Raw genomic sequence first — 20606 nt, forward strand, 5'->3', positions numbered from 1 at the left:
TGATACAGAACAAAAGTGGACAGGGTTAGCTTTTCAGTCTGTATCTTTGAGGAATACAGCTTTAGGGAGACAGAGTTGGATGGAATTAAGCCTGAGGCTCAGTCTGACAGATACAGCAAATTTGGTCTCGATCCGGGGAAAGACAACATGCTCAAATGGAGTTGCACTCTTTTAAATAATCTGTGAAAGTGCTGGTGGAGACCATATTACATTTTCTGTGAAAAGCAGAGAACACAAGGACAGCCAATAAAGCACAGAGCTTTTATCCATGATTTATAAATCAGGTCCATCGAACTGGACACAAGTTTAATTCCTCTCATACACAAACAAAAACCACAGTAGGATGGAAGTCAGCCATCTCAGCTGCAGGATGACCAGAACTGGGAGGAGGAAGCTCCTTCAGTCAAGGAGATGGGCATGTCCATTCCTTACCAACAACATTGTCTTTTCCAGAATACATCTTTTTCTCAAAGCCTGGTTGTATACAGGAAACTGGTTTCTTGATTCTAGTATTGGTTAATATTTTAAGGCGCAATTTCTGGGAAAAAAGTGAGGAGAGTAAATCAATGATAAATAAAAGGGAACAAGGATTGTTGAAAATATCTCATGACAGCAGGTATTATAAGAAGGCTGGCGGTAGCTGAAACATTTTAAAATCCTGCTTATTATATTTACAAATGCATAGACTTACAGGCTCAGGCTCTAGCCGATGCATGAGGAATGGAAACCATCTTCTAAGGAATATTGGAGCTAATAATTGCTTCTCATAAAAAGAAATTTCAGCTTCATATGCCTAACCTTAACAATGAGCCAGAGTCAAATGCCATATAGCCCACGAAAGACTTCAGAGAAAAAAATTCCAAGCTTTAAATCTCTGCACTTCTTGCTTTGATTTAATGGTCTGCAAGTCACTGAGAACTCTTCTACTTTCTTGAAGTGCTAAAACCCTTCATGGAGAATATGGGTCCTCACGCTTTCTGTAGAGGCTGTACGTGCCTATGGACTTAAGTCATATGTTACACAACAGTCATCTGTTACAGGGTCACTAATAATTGAAACATAGTGGGATCTCCTTTAAGTAGCATCTAACATTATCTAGGAATAAATATCTAGAAGACAGCAGAGTACCATGCCTTTGCAGGGAATCAGGGTCCATATTTGTAACGTAGAGTTCTGTCAGCCTGAGAAGCCCATGCAACTCAGACTCCATTTTAGGTTATTTTCAGTGTGTTGTTACCCTCTTCTCCTATTTTGAGGTGCTTTTACTTGCATATATTTCTTTAAACAGCATTCTGTCTGAAGCAGCACCACTTGGGTTTCAGTTAGCAGGTATGTTGTTAATCTTCCATTATGCTTGTTAGTGGATTAGTTTATTTTGTCATTTGTCTTGACAGTTAGCTATAAGCCAAATTGTGAAAGACTTTTAATAAAAACTGCTTTGAGGAAAAGCAATAAGAGAATCAATGAAACACAGAGTAAAGGAGTTTGCAGATAAAATAATAGCCAAACAGCAACTCGTCAAAATATGGTGAGGTGCTCAGGTCTTACTGGGATATTGTTGCCACTCTCCCTTTGTAGATATGGTAGCCTAAACTAAGTTTATTCATTTTTACACTGCCTTTCTCTCATCAAGTGGTTTGCACTATGCTTATTCATAAGTTTCATTTTTTGCTGTAGTCCCCAAATGAGTGTGGCTACACTGGCAAGCAAGGCACAGATGACTTGTAGCAATGGAAATCAGGGCAGGTGAAGTTTGCTAAGAGTAAATTCTTGTAGGCATTCAGGATGGTATACTGGCAACCACTGGCTCAGGAAAAGTTTTGTACAAGTGAGAGACACACCTTAAACAGATTAAAGACATCAGCATCACTTTGGTACCATGGTGCTTCCATCCAAGTCTTTGTGTGGAGACTGGACTGCTGAGGCAGACAAGGGTATGCCTCAAAGTCTTCCAAGTGATAAGGGAAACCTCGTCCTCCAACTGTGAAACTGTCATCAAAGACCTTTTCAGACAGCTGCAATGGAAAAACAGAGGTTTTCATGAAGAACTGGCCAACAAACATGAGTATGGGTCAAATATTTGGATCATAGCCCTGTATTATACTTCATAAAGCTTTGCAGTTGAGGAAGTTGGTACTGGCCCAGTTTATACTAAAGGACATGAAGCCCAAGGGGTGGGTATAGGCAAGTATCTTTTAGCCTGCAGACTTCCACCTCTGACAGTTCAAGCCTTTTAACTCTGGAGTGCAAGATTAGGACAAAACACATGATTCAGTTTGAGCACAAGGCATTGTCACATCTGACCTACATATTTAATAATTACTATTTTATATTCTTGTTAGTAGATGACACAAGTGCTCTGCCCTAGAACATAATTCCTGTAAAATGGAAAACCAGATCACACTGTGGGTCCTATCTACAGGTGCAGCAAGTCGCCCTGGATTTGGGGCAGCTTTTTTTTTAACAGGCTGGCCTGCTATAACTTAACTTACAACTTTGCATAAGGCATATACATGTGTATTATCTCTGATATACATTGTGGAATTACGTTAGAATTTTCAATTATTGCAGTATTTTTGTTCTAAGTCTTAAATTAATTCATCTGAATGAATTTAAATGAACTGCTCTAAGGTAAGTTCCTTCAACCCTTCTAGATTCTAAGAATGCACCTGGATGCTGACAAGATCTTGACTACTTTTCACCAGCCACTGTGTGCACTAGGTGCTGTCCTTTAGCTACTGTTTGCTAAAGAACTGCTAAGGTGCTCTCCTTTAGCTACTGTTTGCTAAAGAACTGCTCAGGTGATCAGCCTAATCTGTCATATGGTTATAATTCAGCAATGTTTGGGGCAGAGGGATACAAAGACTCTGCTGGGGCAAAATTCCATTTCAAAGGTTTAGCCTCACTGCCTGGTAGAAGACATAAGAGCAGAGAGACAGGTGGGTGTGAGAAAAGGTGCTAAACACTCTCCCTCTGAGCAGAAAGCACCAGCATCTCTTTGAAGCTGCTCTCCCCAGCTACCCCTGCAGTGCTGTGCAGCATCCACCACTCTTCAGGCAGAGGCCCACAGTGCAAGTCTGATGCATGAGGAACATGATCACCACATAACTGCTCAGAAGAGGCTGAGGAGGGGAAATGCCAGGGCAGCCACTTAACACTGCAGCTGAGTCTTGGGATGAACTATGGGCTTCCTCCCACCAATGCATGGAAACAGAAGGCAGGCAGACACTAGGAGTTGATCACCACAGACTGCACTCACTGTGTCTGCTGTTAGAGTATTGTTGTTCTTCAGGATGACACTTTTGTCAACAGCTTGAATAGAACACAGGGACCCTGGAGCAGCCTTGAGGTCCAGACTGACTTTCGATCCTGGGACTTCTTCTTTGTGTGAGAAGTCCAGTGCCACCTACAAAAGAAGACAGGGTCAGGGGGCTTAGCATTGGAGAATGGAATACTGTGACTCAGATGTCTGGGTAGCAGAGGGAAAGACAGAGAATAAGGTAGGGAAGGGGGCTGAGATGCTGAGAAAGGTCCTCCTGGAAACCCATTGGGAAAGTTACAAGGGCTGCAGTGTGTACAGCCCAGCCACAATTTCCCCTATCACCACACATCCATCATCCTCTGATCCAAAGCTACTACAAGGTAGGCAGGCTTCTCCTCTTTGTTAGGGAGAATATGGGGGACAGTGTGTTCCCAAGTCAGTAATGGAGAATGGAGAGAGAACACAGAGGTCAAGGAGACCTGGTTTACTCCTTGGGAAAGGCTTGCAAGTCAGTGTTGGGGAGGGCAGGACTAAGAATTCAGGGAAGAAGGGCATTACCTGTTTTGTTTCCCAGCCAAAAATACTGGGCATCTGGTTCGGCATGTATCCAGCTTACACTGCTTGGCTGAGGATAAAACAGGACCAGGAGCCACAGGTCAGAGCACATCAATGATCCCATCACACTCTTTGTGTTTCTACTCACCTTGTGCCTAAAGCACTTTTCTACTTGAAATTCTTCCACATCAGCCACCACTTCTCCATCCAAGAAGACTGCATACAGTAGAAGCTTGATGTCAGGCAGGAAATCATTGCCAATAGTCAGAGTCAATGAGAAGGAGCCCTGCAGATCTGCAGAAGATAATAGCAAGAAAGAGAGGGAAAGTATTCAGCTAAATCAGCTCATTGAGGTAGGACACACAATAAGAATCAAAAGAGGGAATTTAATAATTTCTACCTGCAGATAACGACATCCCACACAGACACTGTCACAGATTAACAATAAACCCACGATACTGGCCACTTCTTTGTCTCATATTTGGCAAAAAATATTCCTCTTCCCTACTGCACCTTAGATAAACATGTAAGCTACAAAAATTTTATATCTTCTCCAAAGGTACAAGCTAGCAGCAAAGGCATAAGGTTAGATATTAGATCAATTAGACAAAACAGGAGAAGGACAGTTACCTAGAAGGACACTAAACTGATATAAGAGGAGATTGTGTTGGTCTAATGAAGTGGACAACCACAAAGAACTCAGTTCAATAGTTCCCACCTGTGCATAAGAATAAAACCTGCAGAGATTGTCACTGGAGAGCAGTCATAGTTTTCTGAGGTGTGTTTAAGGCACTTAACTTCATGTGTTTCTACTCACTCTCATGCTGGATAATTGGCACCTGCTTCTCTCCACTGAAAAGGATCTTGCCTTTTGCTATGACCTGAAGAGCAAAGAGAAGAGCCATTCAAGGGCCTGAGTTCTGACAGTATGAGGAGAGTGAGAAAAGAACGAGAGAAGAGAGAAGGACATCTGACAGATGTTGTGACAGAAGCTCCTCTGCCAGGACATGACCTACAGAGCTCTGCAGCAGAGATGGTGATAGCATAGCTGGGACTTGAGAGATGTTGGTTAGGCAATGAGAAGACATGGCCACTTGCAAAGTCAGAGATACATTGGAAGCTAAGAGCAGCTGCTCTTAAGCCCTAGTGAACTCTGATCTTCACATTACTAGGATACAGTACTTTTCAACCGTACAAATGAGCCTAGTTCATAAACCTCTCAGCTAGGCTGTAGTCACACTCTTGCTTTGGACTCACTTTCTCGAAAGTGGACTTCATCAAAGCCTGATTACATACCTCTGGAGTGCATCAAGGCCTTGTGCAATTTCAAGCCTTTTCCTGTAAATATACATGCCAGGGGAGGTCAGCTGTACCAGAGATTGCCTCTTAGTTCACAGGTGGATTGCCCCAGACACAGATGGAAATCTGGGGCATACCTGGTCAGTAGAAACCAGACTACTCGTGAACATACTTTTCCACTCCTACTCACGTGAACATAATAGAAAGTGGAGTGAATGGCAAGTATCAATCACCCAAGCTTAGGTCAGGGCACTCCTAACAAAGTAAAGCAGCTGGGGGCTAGAAGCAGGTCCAGGAACTAGAAAACAGGAGGAGGTTTGGCCATAACAGAGCTTACAAACTGATTTATACTGGCCTGGGAGTAGTTTACCCTTTTTTGTGAGTATCTATGTGCTGTGTGAAAACAGCCAGTAAGCATAATCCTGCCCTGAAATTCAGCTGTCTTCTGTGCTCACCAAGTAGTGGAAATCAACATGGTCTGCTTCAGAGTTGAGTTTATTCCGGTCAAGGATATAATCCACTTGTACTTCCTGCTCTTGATCACAGGGCATCACATTATTCCTGGCCTTGATCTCAAGGAAGCTGTTGCTCTCAGAGTAGAAAGGTTTCAGCCAGTGGAAGCTGTCCTTGACTGCTGTGTGACTTTCAGAATAATCTTGCTCATTATAATTTCCAAGGCTCTAGGCCCTTCAGAGCACAAAAACAAGAGTTGTCAATTAGTATCAAGTGATACAAGGAGGCTTGTACACCTGCTGAAAACTCTAAGTCATCTGAGCTGATGGCAGACCATATGTCTGTACGCTTAAAATATTCTTTTATTTAAATGTAATTTTAAAGTCTTTTATGAGACTTTCTCTTACAAAGTTTTAGCAAAAATCTAAGTCTAGCAGATGTACCCACAATCTCATTTTTCCTCCTTTATCTTTCTATGGGGACACGCTCCAAACTAGACTTGGCAAACAGAACAGCAACCCTGTTTTTAGTTTGTGTCTCTGGTCAGATGCCCTGAAGCAAAACAGGCACCAAAACAGCTTTTGTACAGTGAAGCTCTACTTTGCTGCTAGTTTAGGGCCCTGTGGACAATAGCCATGGGCCTAGGGACAAGAACTAGAGCCTGTGCCCAGGCTCCCTCAGGACGTAAGTCTACCTCCTAGATTACAGAACCTCTGATCACCAAATCCTGCCCAACCAAAATCAGGGAAACTCATCCTGGACAGACTGGGGTCTTGGGAAAAAAAAACATCTGAAACAACAGTTCCAGTCTCTGAGAAAAGGATGGCAATAGGAGATCGTACTGCTTGGGCATGAGTCCCACATCAGCTCAGGAATGCAGATAGTGAGAAGATGGGTGTACTACCAGACAATGAGCTCCAGGCGTAGGATGAGAAGTTGTGAGGAGAAGCCAGAAACTGCTTCAAGGTCTGGTGTTGAAAGGGAGGTCAAGAGCAGCTACCTACCAAGCTGAGCCCAGACAAACTATGTGCTGCTGCAGAGTGAGGGCAGCCACTAGAAGTGGAGTTCAACAGAGACAGGGGTCAATTGCCAGTTCTACTGAGCCACCTCCAACATATTGCAGAGTGGAGAAAGGGGAGATTCCCTCTAAGGAAGCGTTCAGATTAACATAAGTTTTTAGTGGAGTCAAATGAAGGTGAAGGGGGTTAAAAAAAAATCAGGGTCATGCTCCTGCTCAGGACAGCAGACCACCTTTGGTGACCATTTGGCGGAACTGTTGCAGTAGAGTGTCCAGTTTCCCTCAGGAGATGGCACTGGAGAGTAAAGATGCTTCTATAGAAGTAGTCAAATGAGATCAGGAGCCAGAAGACTGTGCTCCAAAACCTCAGATTTCTTCCATTTTCTATCATTTTCCTCAGTCTACCTTGGCACTGTGGCAGAACATCTGCAGAGAAAGGGAGGAAGTTTATACCTTGTTGTACCACATTCCAAGGCACTACCAGTGCTTAATATTAACTGTTTCTATCATCCAGCTCCCTCAGTCCTTCTAGCTTTCAGGCAGGTTAGAAGGATCTAAATAAAAGTGCAATAAACACACAAAACCAACAATGTGCAGCTGTTCAGGGCTAGAAATAAATGGTAGGGCAGCCAAATGAGACACCCATATTGGAGAAAAAAAAAAAAGTTATTTCCTCAGATCCTGTGCTTTTTCTTAGACACTGCTGCAGGATCCTTGATGATCAGAAACAGTCTTGTCTCCAGTAACTTAACTCTTACTGTTCCTCGTCCTCCTTCATGCTGGGGTTACTACTGGCCCAGGTGAAAGTGTCCCCCAATGGCACAGCAGTCCTAGCAGCACCTAGGGGACTTAAGTCAGAAATTATTGCCAGTGAATTGATACACAATGCTTTAGTAATTTAGAATCATAGAATCATAGAAGAGTTAGTGTTGGAAGGAACCTTTAAAGGTCATCTAGTCCAACCCCTCTGCAAGAAGCAGGGACATCTCCAATAAGATCAGGTTGCTCAGAGCCCTGTCCAGCCTGGCCTTGAATGTTTCCAGGGGTGAGCTACCTACCACCTCTCTGGGCAACCTGTTCCAGTGTTCCAGCACCATCTCCCCAGATGCCACAGAGGGAGACCGTGCTCCAGCCCTCTGATCATCTTTGTGGTCCTGCTCTGGACTCCCTCCAACAGGTCCACATCCTTCTTATGCTGGGGGCTCCAGAGCTGGACACAGTACTCCAGGTGGGGTCTCACCAGGGTAGAGCAGAGGGGCAGAATAACCTCCCTTGACCTGCTGGCCACACTCCTCTTGATGCAGCCCAGCATGCATCAGGCCAGGCTTTCTGGACTGCAGGTGCACACTGCCAGCTCATGTTGAGCTTCTTATCCACCAGCACTCCCAAATCCTTCTCCTCAGGGCTATTCTCAATCCGTTCTTTCCCCAGTCTGTATTTGTGTTTGAGATTGCCTCGATCCATGTGCAGGACCTTTCACTTGGCCTGGTTGAACTTCATGAGGTTTGCACAGGTTTGAACCTCTCCAGCTTGTCAAGGTCCCTCTGGATGGCATCCCTCCCCTCCAGTGTGTCAACCACACCACTACGCAGCTTGGTGTCATCAGTAAACTTGCTGAGGGTTCACATTATCCCACTGTCCATGTTGCTGACAAAGACGTTGAACAGAGCTGAGCCCAATATGGATCCCTGAGGAATACCACTCATCACTGGTCTCCATTTGGACATCGAGACATTGACCACAACTCTGAGTGCGGCCATCCAGCCAATTCCTTATCTGCCAAGTGGTCCATCCATCAAATCTATGTCTCTCCAGTTTAGAGACAAAGATATTGTGTGGGACAGTGTCAAATGCTTTGCACAAGTCCTGGTAGATGACATCAGCTGATCGTCCCTGATCCACCGATACTGTAACTCCATCATTGAAGGCCACCACATTGGTCAGGCATGATTTGCCCTTAGTGAAACCATGTTGGCTGTCACCAATCACCTCCTTATTTCCCATGTGCCTTAGCATGGTTTCCAGAAGAATCCGCTCCATGACCTTGCCAGGCACAGAGGTGAGACTGACCGGCCTGTAGTTCCCCAGATCTTCCTTATGTTACCCCTCTTCCAGTCTGCAGGAACCTTACCAGACAGCCACAACTTCTCAATTACGATGGACAGTGGCTTAGCAACATCATCCACCAGTTCTCTCAGGACTCACAGGTGCATCTCATTGGGTCCCATGGACTTGTGCACCTTTAGGTTCTTTAGATGGTCCTGAACCTGCTCTTCTGCTACAGTAGGTAGTTCTTCATTCTTCCAGTCCCTGCTTTTGCTGTCTGCGACTGGGATGATGTGGCTAGAGCACTTGCTGCCGAAGACTGAGGCAAAAAAGTTGGTGAGTACCTCAGCCTTCTCCATGTCCCAGGTAACCACGTCTCCCATTTCCTTCTGGAGAGAGCCCGCATTCTCTCTGGTCTTCCTTTTATCCCTGATGTACCTATAGAAGTTTTTATTCTTGTCCTTGATGTCCCTGGCCAGATTTAATTCTGTCAGGGCTTTAGCCTTCCTTAGCCGATCCCTGGCTGCTTGGACAATCTCTCTGGAATCTTCCCAGGCTACCTGTCCTTGCTTCCACCCTTTGTAGGCTTCCTTTCATTTTGGTCCAGGAGCTCCTTGCTCATTCATACAGACTGGCTGGCATTTTTGCCCTACTCCCTCTTTGCTGAGATGCATTGCTCCTGAGCTTGGAGGAGCTCCTTGAATATCAACCAACTTTCCTGGGCCCCTCTTCCCTGCAGGGCTTTATCCCACGGCACTTTACCCAGCATATCCCTGAAGAGGCCAAAGTCTGCTCTCCTGAAGTCCAGGCTAGAGAGCTTGCTGCATGGCCTCCTTGCTGCCATAAGGATCTCAAACTCCACCATCTCATGATCACTGCAGTCAAGGCTGCCCTTGGGCTCCACATTCCCCACCAACCCCTCCTTGTTGGTGAGAACAAGGTCCAGCATAGCACCTCTCCTGTTGGTTCCTCTATCACTTGCAGGAGGAAGTTATCATCCACACATTCCAGGAACCTCCTGGATTGCTTGTGCCCTGCTGTGTTGTCCTTCCAATAGGTATCAGGGTGGCTCCATGAAGACCAGGGCTTGTAACCATGAGGCTGCTCTTATATGTCTACAGAGGGCTTCGTCCGCTTGGTCCTCCTGGTCAGGTCGCCTGTAGCAAACTCCCACTGTAATGTCACCTGTCCCTGCTCTCCGTTTAATCCTGACCTGCAAGCTCTCTGTCTGTTCCTCATCCATTCCCAGGCAGATCTCTGTGCACTCGAGCTGGTTGTTGACATAGAGGGCGACACCCTTTCCTCATCTCCCCTGCCTGTCCTTCCTAAAGAGTCTACATCCCTCCGCCCCAGCATTCCAGTCATAGGAGCTGTCCTACCACATCCTCATGATGCCAAAAAGATCATAGCCCTGCAGGCATGCACACATCTCTAACTCTTCTTGTTTGTCCCTCATGCTATGTGCGTTAGCATAGAGGCACTTAAGCTGGGCCACTGGTGAAGCCGACTTGCTGGCTGGAGCAGCTGAAATTCCTTTGAGCTGCACTTTAGGTACTCTCATACTTAATTGTTATCATTCCCCAGGTTCTAGGCATCTGTTGCTGGCACTGGCACCAGACTGACAGTAGTGGGATGGATTGTGGTTCCCCTTCCCCAGAAACATTAGTTTAAAGTCCTCTTTACCAGTCTGGCAAGCCTTTGGCCAAAGACACTCTTCCCTCTCTCTGTTAGGTTGGGCCCCATCAGCCCCTAGTAGACCAGGCTTCTCAAAGCAAGTCCCATGGTCTAAGCAGCCAAACCCCTGGCTGTGGCATCATTCCCGTAGCCATTTGTTGATCTGCCAGATTCAACTGGGTCTTTCAGGCCCCTTCCCTTTGACTGGGAGGACAGATGAAGAGATTACCTGCCCCCGGAGTCCTTAACCGTTGTTCTGAGGGCTCTGTAATCCTTCTTGATACTCCTCAGGCTGCTCCTGATTGTGTCACTGGCACCCACATGAAACAGCAGTAGTAGATAATAGTCCGTGGGCTGTATGAGGTTCAGTGACATCCCTCTTGGTGACATCCCTGATATGAGCCCCCAGTAAGCAACACACCTCTCTAGAGAGTGTTGGGTCAGCAAATGGTCACTAGCACTTGGGTCACTACTATCACCCATCACCTTTTCCTGGTTGCACTGGTCATTATACAAGCAGGTTGGGCTGCCTTGCTCAGCTCCAGTATCTCTCCTAATGTGCTGGAGTCTTACCTCTTTGGCCTGCAGAGGAGCAAAGCAGTTCTACAAGGGCACCTCAGGTTTCAGGGGAAGCCTCTTCCTCCTGTTGGCCCTTGCCTTTGCAACCTTCCATTTCTCAGCATCATTGCCCCCCTTCCCTTCTGCATGTATCAGCAGGGGAGTTTTTGGCTGGGGTCTGTAGTTCTGGTGTAGACTGTGCTTGGAACCAGGTATCCAACTCCTTCTCAGCCTCCCTGATGTCACACAGCCTCCTCATCACCTCATGCACCTCAGTGACCCACCACAGGATCTCATCCACCTGGGCATACCTTCTGCTGGCAGGGCTGCCACCTGTCCCTGCTCCAGGAGAAAGGTCCAGGCACTTCCTGCAGTCCGAGGTCTGCACTGCACCCTCTCCCTTTGGCTGCTCTGTCTGCACGGAGGCATCGGCCACCACTGTGGTAGCTGGTGCAGGCCTCCCAGACGGAGCTGCAGCCTTTGCCCTCAGGTGAGTGCCCACCAGTCTGCCTTGAGGGTTGGGTAGGATGAGTGCCCTCAGCCAGTGCCCAGATGCTGGGCTGTGTGGGCTCCTGGCACCTCTCTTGGTTACCCTTGAGCTTCCCCGGTTCAGGAAACCCCTCTGTACGCTGCGCTGGGATGCACCACTGCAGATCCTGCCAGCACTGAAGCTGTTGCCTCGGCGATCCCAATTTATCCCAATTTGACATGAGCATTTGGACAACTGCTCAAAAGGGATGTTGTTTCTCTGCCGATGCCACCCCATCCCATATGCCTTTTAACACACAGACTGGTTTCAGGATCTCATGGGGAAGCCTCCAGAGACTGCAGCTGGCCCCAGAATTCCTTTTCAGGGAATATACAAAGTTAGGATGGGGAGAAGAAATTGCTTCTGTAGAAGGCTTCTCTCATAGTTCCTGCGTACCAGCAAAGCAGCACTTATTTTCCTGGAGATTGTTGCTTTCCACCTACAGAAATATCAATAGACCTATGATGTATACTCAGCAGAGAAAAGGCATCCATGGGTGTTACCTTCCCTGTGTATGGTAGTCCACGTTTGTAGAATGAATGGAGGTTGATAAATTCTATAGACTTTAGTCTTGTTGTAATAGGAATTATAGCCATTTCCATAATGTTTGCTCCTGGATGGAGAGATGAGAAATATGTTAAACCCTAGCAGTGCTCTTAGGGAAGCAGAAGACTTTTTGGGGCCCTCTTCTTCATTACATGATGCATTGTACCCCATGACTACTTATTTCTCTGTATTGAAGATAAAAAGAAACTGGATGACTGTTTAGTTATAGACAGCTACACTGTAGATGCCTGAAAGTGGCTGGAAGGACCCCGCCCACAGGGTGACAGTTAAAAAAATGGGCACCTCGAGTTGCCAGAACTACTGATTTGTAAAACCTACCTGCTTATAATCAATATTGTGTCAGACTAAAAGGGAGCAGAATGGGATTCCTCGCAGCAGGAGTGTGCATTATCAGCCCTGCCTCAGGTTTACGAAAAGACAGGACAAGAGACTGCGGGTGGGGACTACCTGTCAGGATAGTGCACTACAATTAGCAAGGACTGCAAGGGCTTTTTGCAGACTTTTACATGGCTAGCCAGGGCTTTGCAACTGGATAAGGAACACCTTGGTGTCCTGGCAATCACTAAAAAAGTTATATACGTGCTGGTGGAGATGCAGGGTGGAGAGGATTACAAAATCTGGTAATACTAGATGGAAGAGGCACTAGAATAGAGACTATCATCATGCCAGAAGACTTGGGAACCCTCAAATTACTGTTTCAAAGGAATTCAAGTGCCACAGAAAGGCCAAAACCAAAGAAGTTGCCTTCAAGGAAGAGAACACTTCACATATTCTCCAGTACCTGTTCCGTCTTCCACAATTTCTACTTTTACAATTATGTAGCTGTCAGTTTCATTTAATTCCAGAGTCTCTGTCTTCACCGTAAAAGGAGTGCAGCCATTCTTGCTTGTCTGGAGAAAGTGAGATATGAAGAGAGAGAAAGAGCATGGTGTGGAGGAAGAGGATCTGTTTCATAGATTCTGAGAAGTCGTAAAGAAGTATTTCCAAATACTTGTGGAACAGATGGTAGCTCAAAAACCTGTAACTGCAGAATCCCATAATGGAACCTTTGCCAGAGAAGAAAATCAACACGCTTGGATTAAACATTCACTAAAAAAGTGACAGAAAAAAAAAGTGCTTCAGGTACATCACATAAGGATTGATTGTGTCACAGGCAAACTCAGGAGACTGGATTAAGCTCAGATCCTGCAACTGAAAGAGCATGCGTGTCTGTACCTGAGCTAAAGGTAACCCCCTTCCTGAAACCATATGGATCTGATAAAGCCTGACAGTGTGGCTTTCCAGTCATGCCCATCTCTGTGATATGGCTGTGTTAAACAAGGGAATCCAGTCAGTTACAAATTGCAAGAGCTATGCCAAGCATTAAGGCAGAGACTGGGTACAGCCAGTCTGCCAGAGACGTGAGGTGGACAAAGTGTTTCTAGTCGTGCATGTTAAGTTCTCCAGAGAACCTTGCAGAGCCTCTCATTATACTCTGTGAGAGGGAACCGGCATTCAGTTGATGTTTCGCACAGCTAAGGCTGTACAGCATTCCAGCTGGAAATGTTTGGATACTGGGTGCATTTTAAAAGATGCAGAGATTCAACTGGATTTTTTTTATATTCTGGCTTGTTGCTGGCTGATCTGACATTTAGAAATGTTTTTTAGTGACTTTCAGACTAAAAGAGCTGCATCAGAAAGCGATGGGAAAAACCAAGTGCAGACCTTAACCACAAACATATAATGAACACAAATCTGCATAAATTATAACCAGTATTGGACATAACCTCAGACAGTCCAACTAAGAAGCTTAAGATGATCCAGTAACTGCATGGATACAGCAAGAAACAGGGCATTAAGCCACAGAGCATCTGATGCTCTGATATCCTCTTTATTAGTGGGAATGGTCACAGGGCTGAATAGACCAGTGATCTGATCCAAACAATATGATACAGACCCTTGGGAAAGGCATCAGGCATCATTCCTTACAGAGAGCTTACACCTTCTCCTGAGACACTGAGTCAGATATCGGTAGCTAGAGCAGTAATTCAAGCAACAGAGTCACAGGAAGAGGAATCAGTGATCTGGTATAGTTTAGCAAGTGGGAAGACACCAAACTAAACAGATTGGTGCACATCAGAAGTGCATTGAGGCAGGTTAAGGGGAAAGCCATACATTTTCAGCAGATTATACTTTCCACTCTCCTATTTGTTCACCTACCCAGTTGTTTTGGTTCTTCATCTCAGTAGAACTTGATAAAGTGTCTTCCAAGTACCGGGATAATGTGATAAAAGTAATATTGTTTTTCCCTTGAACAGGCTTCCCATAGGTATACTTGTGTCAAACAGGAGAAACATTGACCTGAACACTGGCTACTTCAGCACAAATATTGGTCCAGGCCACCCCCCACCATCATTGCAGGGAAATAGAGCCTAGGAGAGCTTTGCACCTTGTTTGTTCAGGAACTACATCTCATCCCTTAAGATCAGTTCGCATCCATCTCCACCCACTATTACCAGTGTTCTTAGTGTCCTTCAGCCTCACACTAAATGATCAGGTGCCAGAAGGAGCCCAATCCAGAGAGTTATCTGTCTCCCTCAATAGCAGGTTAATGCAAGAATATCATACTTGGAAGGCCACTTCTCAGCTATGGGCAATCTGGAGGTGATTGTGGAGCTGAAGGCCAGAGATCACAAAGGTACCATGTACTTACTTGCCACAGACATTCAGATGAAATTCTTCATCCACTGTAGTGATAAATGGAGGGTGCTCAATCTTGATTTCAAAATTTTTCAGCACTGCACAGAAGATAAGAATATAAGGATGGAAGAAAAAAAAGCAATACAGTGTATGGGCACTGACTGTAAATTCTGTTATAACTGCACTCCAGATGAGGGGAAAAACAGTAATGTCTCCAGTAATTCATCACCATGCTGCAATAGGGGTTACTCCCTTCAGCCACACCACCCTCAATTATACATGAGGCTGCTTTCTAATCCAGCTCAGTCAAACATAAACATTTTAAACAGCACAGGGTTTTGTCCTTACTCACATCACTGCAACTGAAAGGAACTAACGCATGATGCTGCTTCCTATTATAGCAGCTGACTGGAGTGGACAGTAAATTTAGCTTAGAAGAGGGTGACAATGAGAAGTGGAAACTGTTCATCACAGGGCCCAGCCATAGCTAGAACAAGATGTTAGACCACAGCCTCTCCCTTGTACCCTATGCAGCTGCAGCATGAGATGTGCGCACAGACCCATCTGTCCTTGTGCCCAGTTTGCAGTTCTCTCAGAGCAAAAGGTCTGATGGACATGGCCACATCACCCTGCTCTCTTCTCCAGCCACCCACACTGCTTTTCCCTCAGTTTTGTTGTCCAAGTCTCACCATACTCATAAACACTGAAGGTTTTTTGAGCCGTGTCTTGTTGCACCTGAGATGGCATACTCCCCAAGGGGTGCTTCAGATGCTGGGGGAAGGACAGATGCACAATGCCATGTCTTGACTTTACATTTAGCCACTCAGCAATATGATTATATTCTGGATCCTATTCGGGAAAAGACATGCAGAGCCACCAAGTCACACTGGGAGCATGAGTACCCGGCAGGTCCAGCCATACTCAGGCACAAGAAGGCACTACGAGGGCTTAACCTTGCCCCAGTAGAGAGGATGCCAGATCACCAGGAGAGGTTCCTTTTCCTCCCTCCAGTATCCTTTTACTGAACTTTTGAATTGCAAAGGTTGCCAAGAACAGTAAAGCTTCTGGAAAGCGGTAACACCATGACTCCATGGTAACACCATGGAAAGAAGCAGCAGTTGTGCTGCATCTACTGAGACTTAGCCTTGTGCTTTGTGCTCTGTGCAGACAAGGTGTTGGGCAAAGGTTCATTATGGCCCTGCCTCTAGCTCAGCTGTGTGCATCACAGAGGTGCTCATTTGAATGAAGATCTCAGGCTAACTAGGTAGAAAAGACTTCAGCTGAATCTCAACCATAACCATAACCTTATGAGGTTACATTTGTGGCACAACTCTGTCCAGGAGTGAAAGGGCACACTAGAAGAGACAGACATCTTCCTTTGGTCTGTTCTCAGTCGCTTACCTGCAGCCATATGTGGGAATACTGTAAAAGCAAGAGAAACACAAGCTCAGTTTTGTACAAAGCAAAACAGTATCCGTGTAAACCAGTATTAATAATACTGCCTGATTTGAGTCCCTAATCAGAAAGTTCTGCCCCATTCAGATGCCACACTAGGTGTTCTCCTTCTGTGCTTCTGTGCTAGCTTACACTGCAGTCTTTCTCCAAGGGACCGGTGGATGAGTGGTTTCCTTTCAAAGATCATTTGTTCTTATGGTTTAACAGGCATCATGGGAGATGTCTCTTTCATGAGCCTCTCAATGTAGCCTCATGAGCCTCATGCTAAGGCTCCTACTTCTAGAAAAGCATAAGGTGATACTCACATCATTTTTAAAGACCTTAAGGTCCTCATTGAGGTTCACAATTCGAAATTTCACTGGAGATATAAAGAAAAGTATATAAACCATTCTGGGTGCAACATGTCCTTGCACAAATCTGCTTCTTTTTTTCCGTGGTCCAGTATTCATGTCTCTTTGTTTACCTCAGAGGTATTCAGGTCTTTCTCCAAACAGCCCTCCCCAGCATCTCCCACCCCAGAGGACTTTGTCTGGGAGGTCTATATGTAGCTGTGAGCTGTTAAAACTCACTGCCTGTACCTGGAAAGATTACAAAGATGTGTTAAAGAGTGGGGCTGGTCTGCCTGAAGTCTGTTCATATTGTGAAGACTGTGGAGTAACTCTCTGTATTTCTACAGTTTGGAACTGCCACTCTAGGCTTTACTCAAATATATCAGCAGTCTTCAGAAAACAAGAGATTGTCCAGTGTCCTGGAAAGTCCTAGCTTTCTTTTTAGGTCTCACTACAGATACTTCACCAAAACAACAACCAGGAGTAGCAGCCTGGGCATTTGGTATAGCACAGCTCAGAGGGGAACATCCTGACTCATATTGTTCCTGGAAACATATGATAATATAGATCTGCTTTCTTCCATCTCCAACAAGCTTAGCTTGCTGCATTTGATAAAATCTTCCCCCTAGATGTGGCTGCTACCTTGACCCTTCTCATTTCCATACACCAGCTTCTTGCCTTACCTGTTTCTCCAGGTTTGTATAAGCCCTTGTCTGTCTCTACCAGAATTATATTCTTCTGGGGCTTGACCAGAACCTTCTTGCGACCCTCAAAGAGCACATTTTCCCCACTGTGGATCAGGACATGCAGAAAAGCCACCTTCTCTGGCTGTCAGGTTAAAAAAACCAAACAAACTGCCTGAGACTACAAGTAGCTTGAAGGAGAAACAGAGGCACCCGTCCTACCAAAATCTCCAGTTTCCCTCTCCTCCTTTCTCCTCCTTTGATTTAGCTCTCTTCTTTCCCTAGTCTTAGTCTTCTCTCTGGTCCTCAGCTTCCTCATTCTCTTTTCTGTGCCTTTGTCCTTGTCATGTTTACCTCTTTCCACATTTCTGTCTCCCCTTTGCTATCTTTCCCACCCTGCATCTCCAACATCAACATGGCTCAGAGGAGAGACTGAAGCCCTCTAGTTTGTAAGAGGAGAGGCAGTCAAGAGAGGTGCCTTACGTGTGACGTGGAATTATCTCTTTTCCTGGGAATGAACTCTGGCACCTAGTTGATTGACACAAGGAAATGGAAAAAAAAATTCATCAGACACTCTGCATCTTATCAGAATTGTAAGACATCATCTCACTCTTAAAAAACCCCCGAACTTCAGAGTCCAAATTCCACTGCATGACTCTCTCTCTAACCTCCTTGTCATTATAGGGAAAAAAAGCAGTCACTGTCTGTCTGGTATTTGACAGCTGAGAGACCATAGGGAAGTGAGTTCTAGAGCTGATCAAGACAGTAACAGGAGATAAGGTACCGATCAGGCAAAAACAGGACATCTCAGTATCAGAAAGACCAAGCTTACCAGGAGAAAAGTTCTTCTTGCTAACAGCAAACTTCCTTGGCTTTCCAGAACCAGGACTGACCTCTCTCCTAATGGCTAGCACCAAACACTTAGTTAATTATTGTCTTGTTGATGCAAGAACCAGAAGTGACTACAGCCCCTCCTTGAGTTCTGCTGAATCTGCAGGACAACCGTGGCATAGGCACAGTGCTGAGGACAACCAAAACAGTTTGTAGAGCCTCAGCATCAAATACACCTCTGTGGCTCTCCAGAAATGTAACTGAAGGTCCTGTAGTCATGCCCCAGCCTCAGTATGCCTAGTTAAGCTAACTAGAGCAGCCAAGTTGCAATCATAGGAACTCAAGACACCCAAGAAATATCCAGACTGTCTAGGTGAAATTAAGTTCACTGTAGGTTCAGTGGCATCACCACTCATCACAGCTAAATTAAATCAAGCTCAATGTCTATGCAAGCTGCAACTACACCTTGCAGTATAGATGCAGCTTTAGAGCAGGACAGTCCTATCCGTGCTGTCCTGAGGAACCAAGGATGAAAATAATGTATTCCCTATGCATTGACTTGCATTGTGATATACAAGCATATTTAGGGAAGAACATTGACTAAACTGGACGTTAATGTTTTCCAACAGGCTTTAAGTAGGATGAAATGGGCTGATACATATCAAAAGAACAGATTTTTGTCTAGACAGGAAAGAATCCCTACTTTGCTAGGCTTCAGAACACTGCTGTATTTTGCCTGGCACTGATAGGGAAATACGCTTAACCTGCTTGCAATACATGGCAAGGTAAAGGACAGAGAAGTGCTGTGCTCCTGTCTGAAGTGAAAGTGAGAGCATTGACTGCTAGATCAGCAGCCACAGCTACACTCACCTGGAAGGTGACACACTGAAAAGTGCTTAGCTTCTCCACATCCTGTTCCACCAGTGTGTGATTCTGGGTTGTTACCTCCAAGGTGACAGCCAGGTGGACGGCCTCAGTCAGGGAGCAGAGGTGAACACAGAGCTTCTCCTCTTGGGAATGGTGAATGACAGCAGGGAACACCACCATATAGTGACTAGAAGAGAGCAGATGTTCAAAAACAGTTCAGAGGGAGAGGTGGGCAGGCCAGAATCCATCTCAGTTGCTTTCATGAAGAGGTAGACCAGGGGTTAGAAATGTCTGGAGACCTGCCTGCAGTGAAGGAACTGCAGTGCAACTCCCTTTCCACACCAGAAAGAAGCAACAAGCCTAGTGTGAAACCACGGGGCTCCTGGTATGTGTCTGTCAGCATCTTGCCACCAGCCAGGACACAGCTGCCCAGTGTACAAAACTCCAATTGCAAGTTACATACAGCAAGGCTGTGTGAGGACTGAAGTTGAAGACTCAGTGGCTGAGGCATAAGGCTTCAGTCCTCACACCAAATTTCACCCCCACCAGCATAGGATGAACAGAGGGAAAACTTGTAGCTTCTGTAGCTTTGCAGTGTGTGCAGTGCAGCACTTGCACAAGCAGACACCGGGGGCTTCACCTGCAGTGGTGGTCAACACCCAGCATCCAACAGGACTCAGTAGGAGCTGCTTCTGCTCAGCCGCACTGAGAACAAGGTGCCCACCATTCAGGTCTGTGATGCCAAACAGTGCAGCACCTTAGTACCGCCCTCCAATGACAGTCCCTTCCACCAAATCCCCCGAAATCAAAAGGAGATAATCTCACGGTTTGAGGCTTGCTGCAGCTGCGACTGGGAACAGGATCAGGGCTAAAAGGAGCACTGGTGCTCCCATTGCTTGGCCTGGGACAGACAGTTGACAAGATCCACACAGGAGAGAACTGCCTGTACTGATGGGCTGGAGCAATCCTAAATACCCCCCTCAAATGCTCCTAAGTCCAAAGCATGTGGGAGTTGATATATGGAAATAATATCTCTTCCATGCTAATGACATTAGTCAATATTTACTTGCTTCCACCAACAGTAGCATAAAGGCCACACAGCACAGTTCTCCACCCACATCTGCATTCAGATGGTATTCCAGGCCATGAATTAAATGCTCCGTGCCAGAGCATTTTGAGGGAAGATGTGGGGTGGGTGACTTCTTATGCAGGCTGAAGGAGACTTAGGAGAAAAACTCATCTCAGCTGCGGCTGATCTGGATCCTGGCAGTAGCATCTGATGAGAGCCAAAGCTGCACACCAGCTACTGTCCTCAGCTGGTTAAAAGCATCCTCAGTACTCTCTCTGTGCATCATTATTCTTCTTCCCCTCACCCAGTGTTGAATCAGAGCTTGGAGTAAAAACCTGTCAATTCACCTCCATTCCCTACATCACTACCTCTCTCCACTCATTCATCCCAGCCATGTCTGATCCTCTTGGATACAGAGCTTTCTCCTCTGCTCTTTCTACCCACTGCTGCCAGCTCCCTTTATAGCTCTGCTGTAAGGCCTTTCCAAATAAAGCAAGACATTTTAAGTCCTCACATATTTTAGCAAATCATACCCCCAAGCCAGACCAGTTTTCTACCAGCTTCCTCTAGCCATAAGGTAATTATACACTAATACCACCATTCATCTCCAGACTCCTCTCAGGCACTGCATCCTTGTATTTCCTTTTCCTGGGTGGCAGCAGTGAAGTGAACAGGTCTTGGGTGTATTTGCCCTCTAGTTAGAACTTAATTTGAAGGTGGATGTCCTCATCC

At 45.7% G+C, this 20606-nt stretch overlaps 1 protein-coding gene across 1 annotated transcript; it reads right to left on the minus strand.

Moving 5' to 3' along the window:
- Positions 1–33: 33 nt before the first annotated feature.
- Positions 34–20269, minus strand: LOC104479665 (alpha-2-macroglobulin-like protein 1). Its single transcript, XM_086749177.1, has 13 exons — positions 20235–20269; positions 18809–18992; positions 17108–17252; positions 16665–16673; positions 16401–16453; positions 16042–16062; positions 5572–5796; positions 4635–4698; positions 3966–4111; positions 3260–3406; positions 1842–2015; positions 433–538; positions 34–59 (listed from the first exon to the last, which is right to left on the minus strand). The coding sequence occupies exons 1-13, from the start codon at positions 20267–20269 to the stop codon at positions 34–36; spliced, it is 1335 nt and encodes a 444-aa protein (XP_086605303.1).
- Between the last annotated feature and the right edge of the window lie 337 nt (positions 20270–20606).

Source organism: Chlamydotis macqueenii, chromosome 1 (assembly GCF_036417535.1).
Source record: "Chlamydotis macqueenii isolate bChlMac1 chromosome 1, bChlMac1.mat, whole genome shotgun sequence".
Taxonomy (NCBI): Eukaryota; Metazoa; Chordata; class Aves; order Otidiformes; family Otididae; genus Chlamydotis; species Chlamydotis macqueenii.

Bases quoted from the DNA above. Each gene is read 5' to 3' on its own strand.
- LOC104479665 (XM_086749177.1), bottom strand. From the start codon at position 20,269: ATGGCTGGGATGAATGAGTGGAGAGAGGTAGTGAT. The intron at 17,253-18,808 runs GTGAGTGTAGCT...TTAACCTGACAG, and splicing joins TTCAGTGTGTCACCTTCCAG to CCAGAGAAGGTGGCTTTTCT. The intron at 5,797-16,041 runs GTAAGCGACTGA...TGAAGGGCCTAG, and splicing joins ATTCCCACATATGGCTGCAG to AGCCTTGGAAATTATAATGA.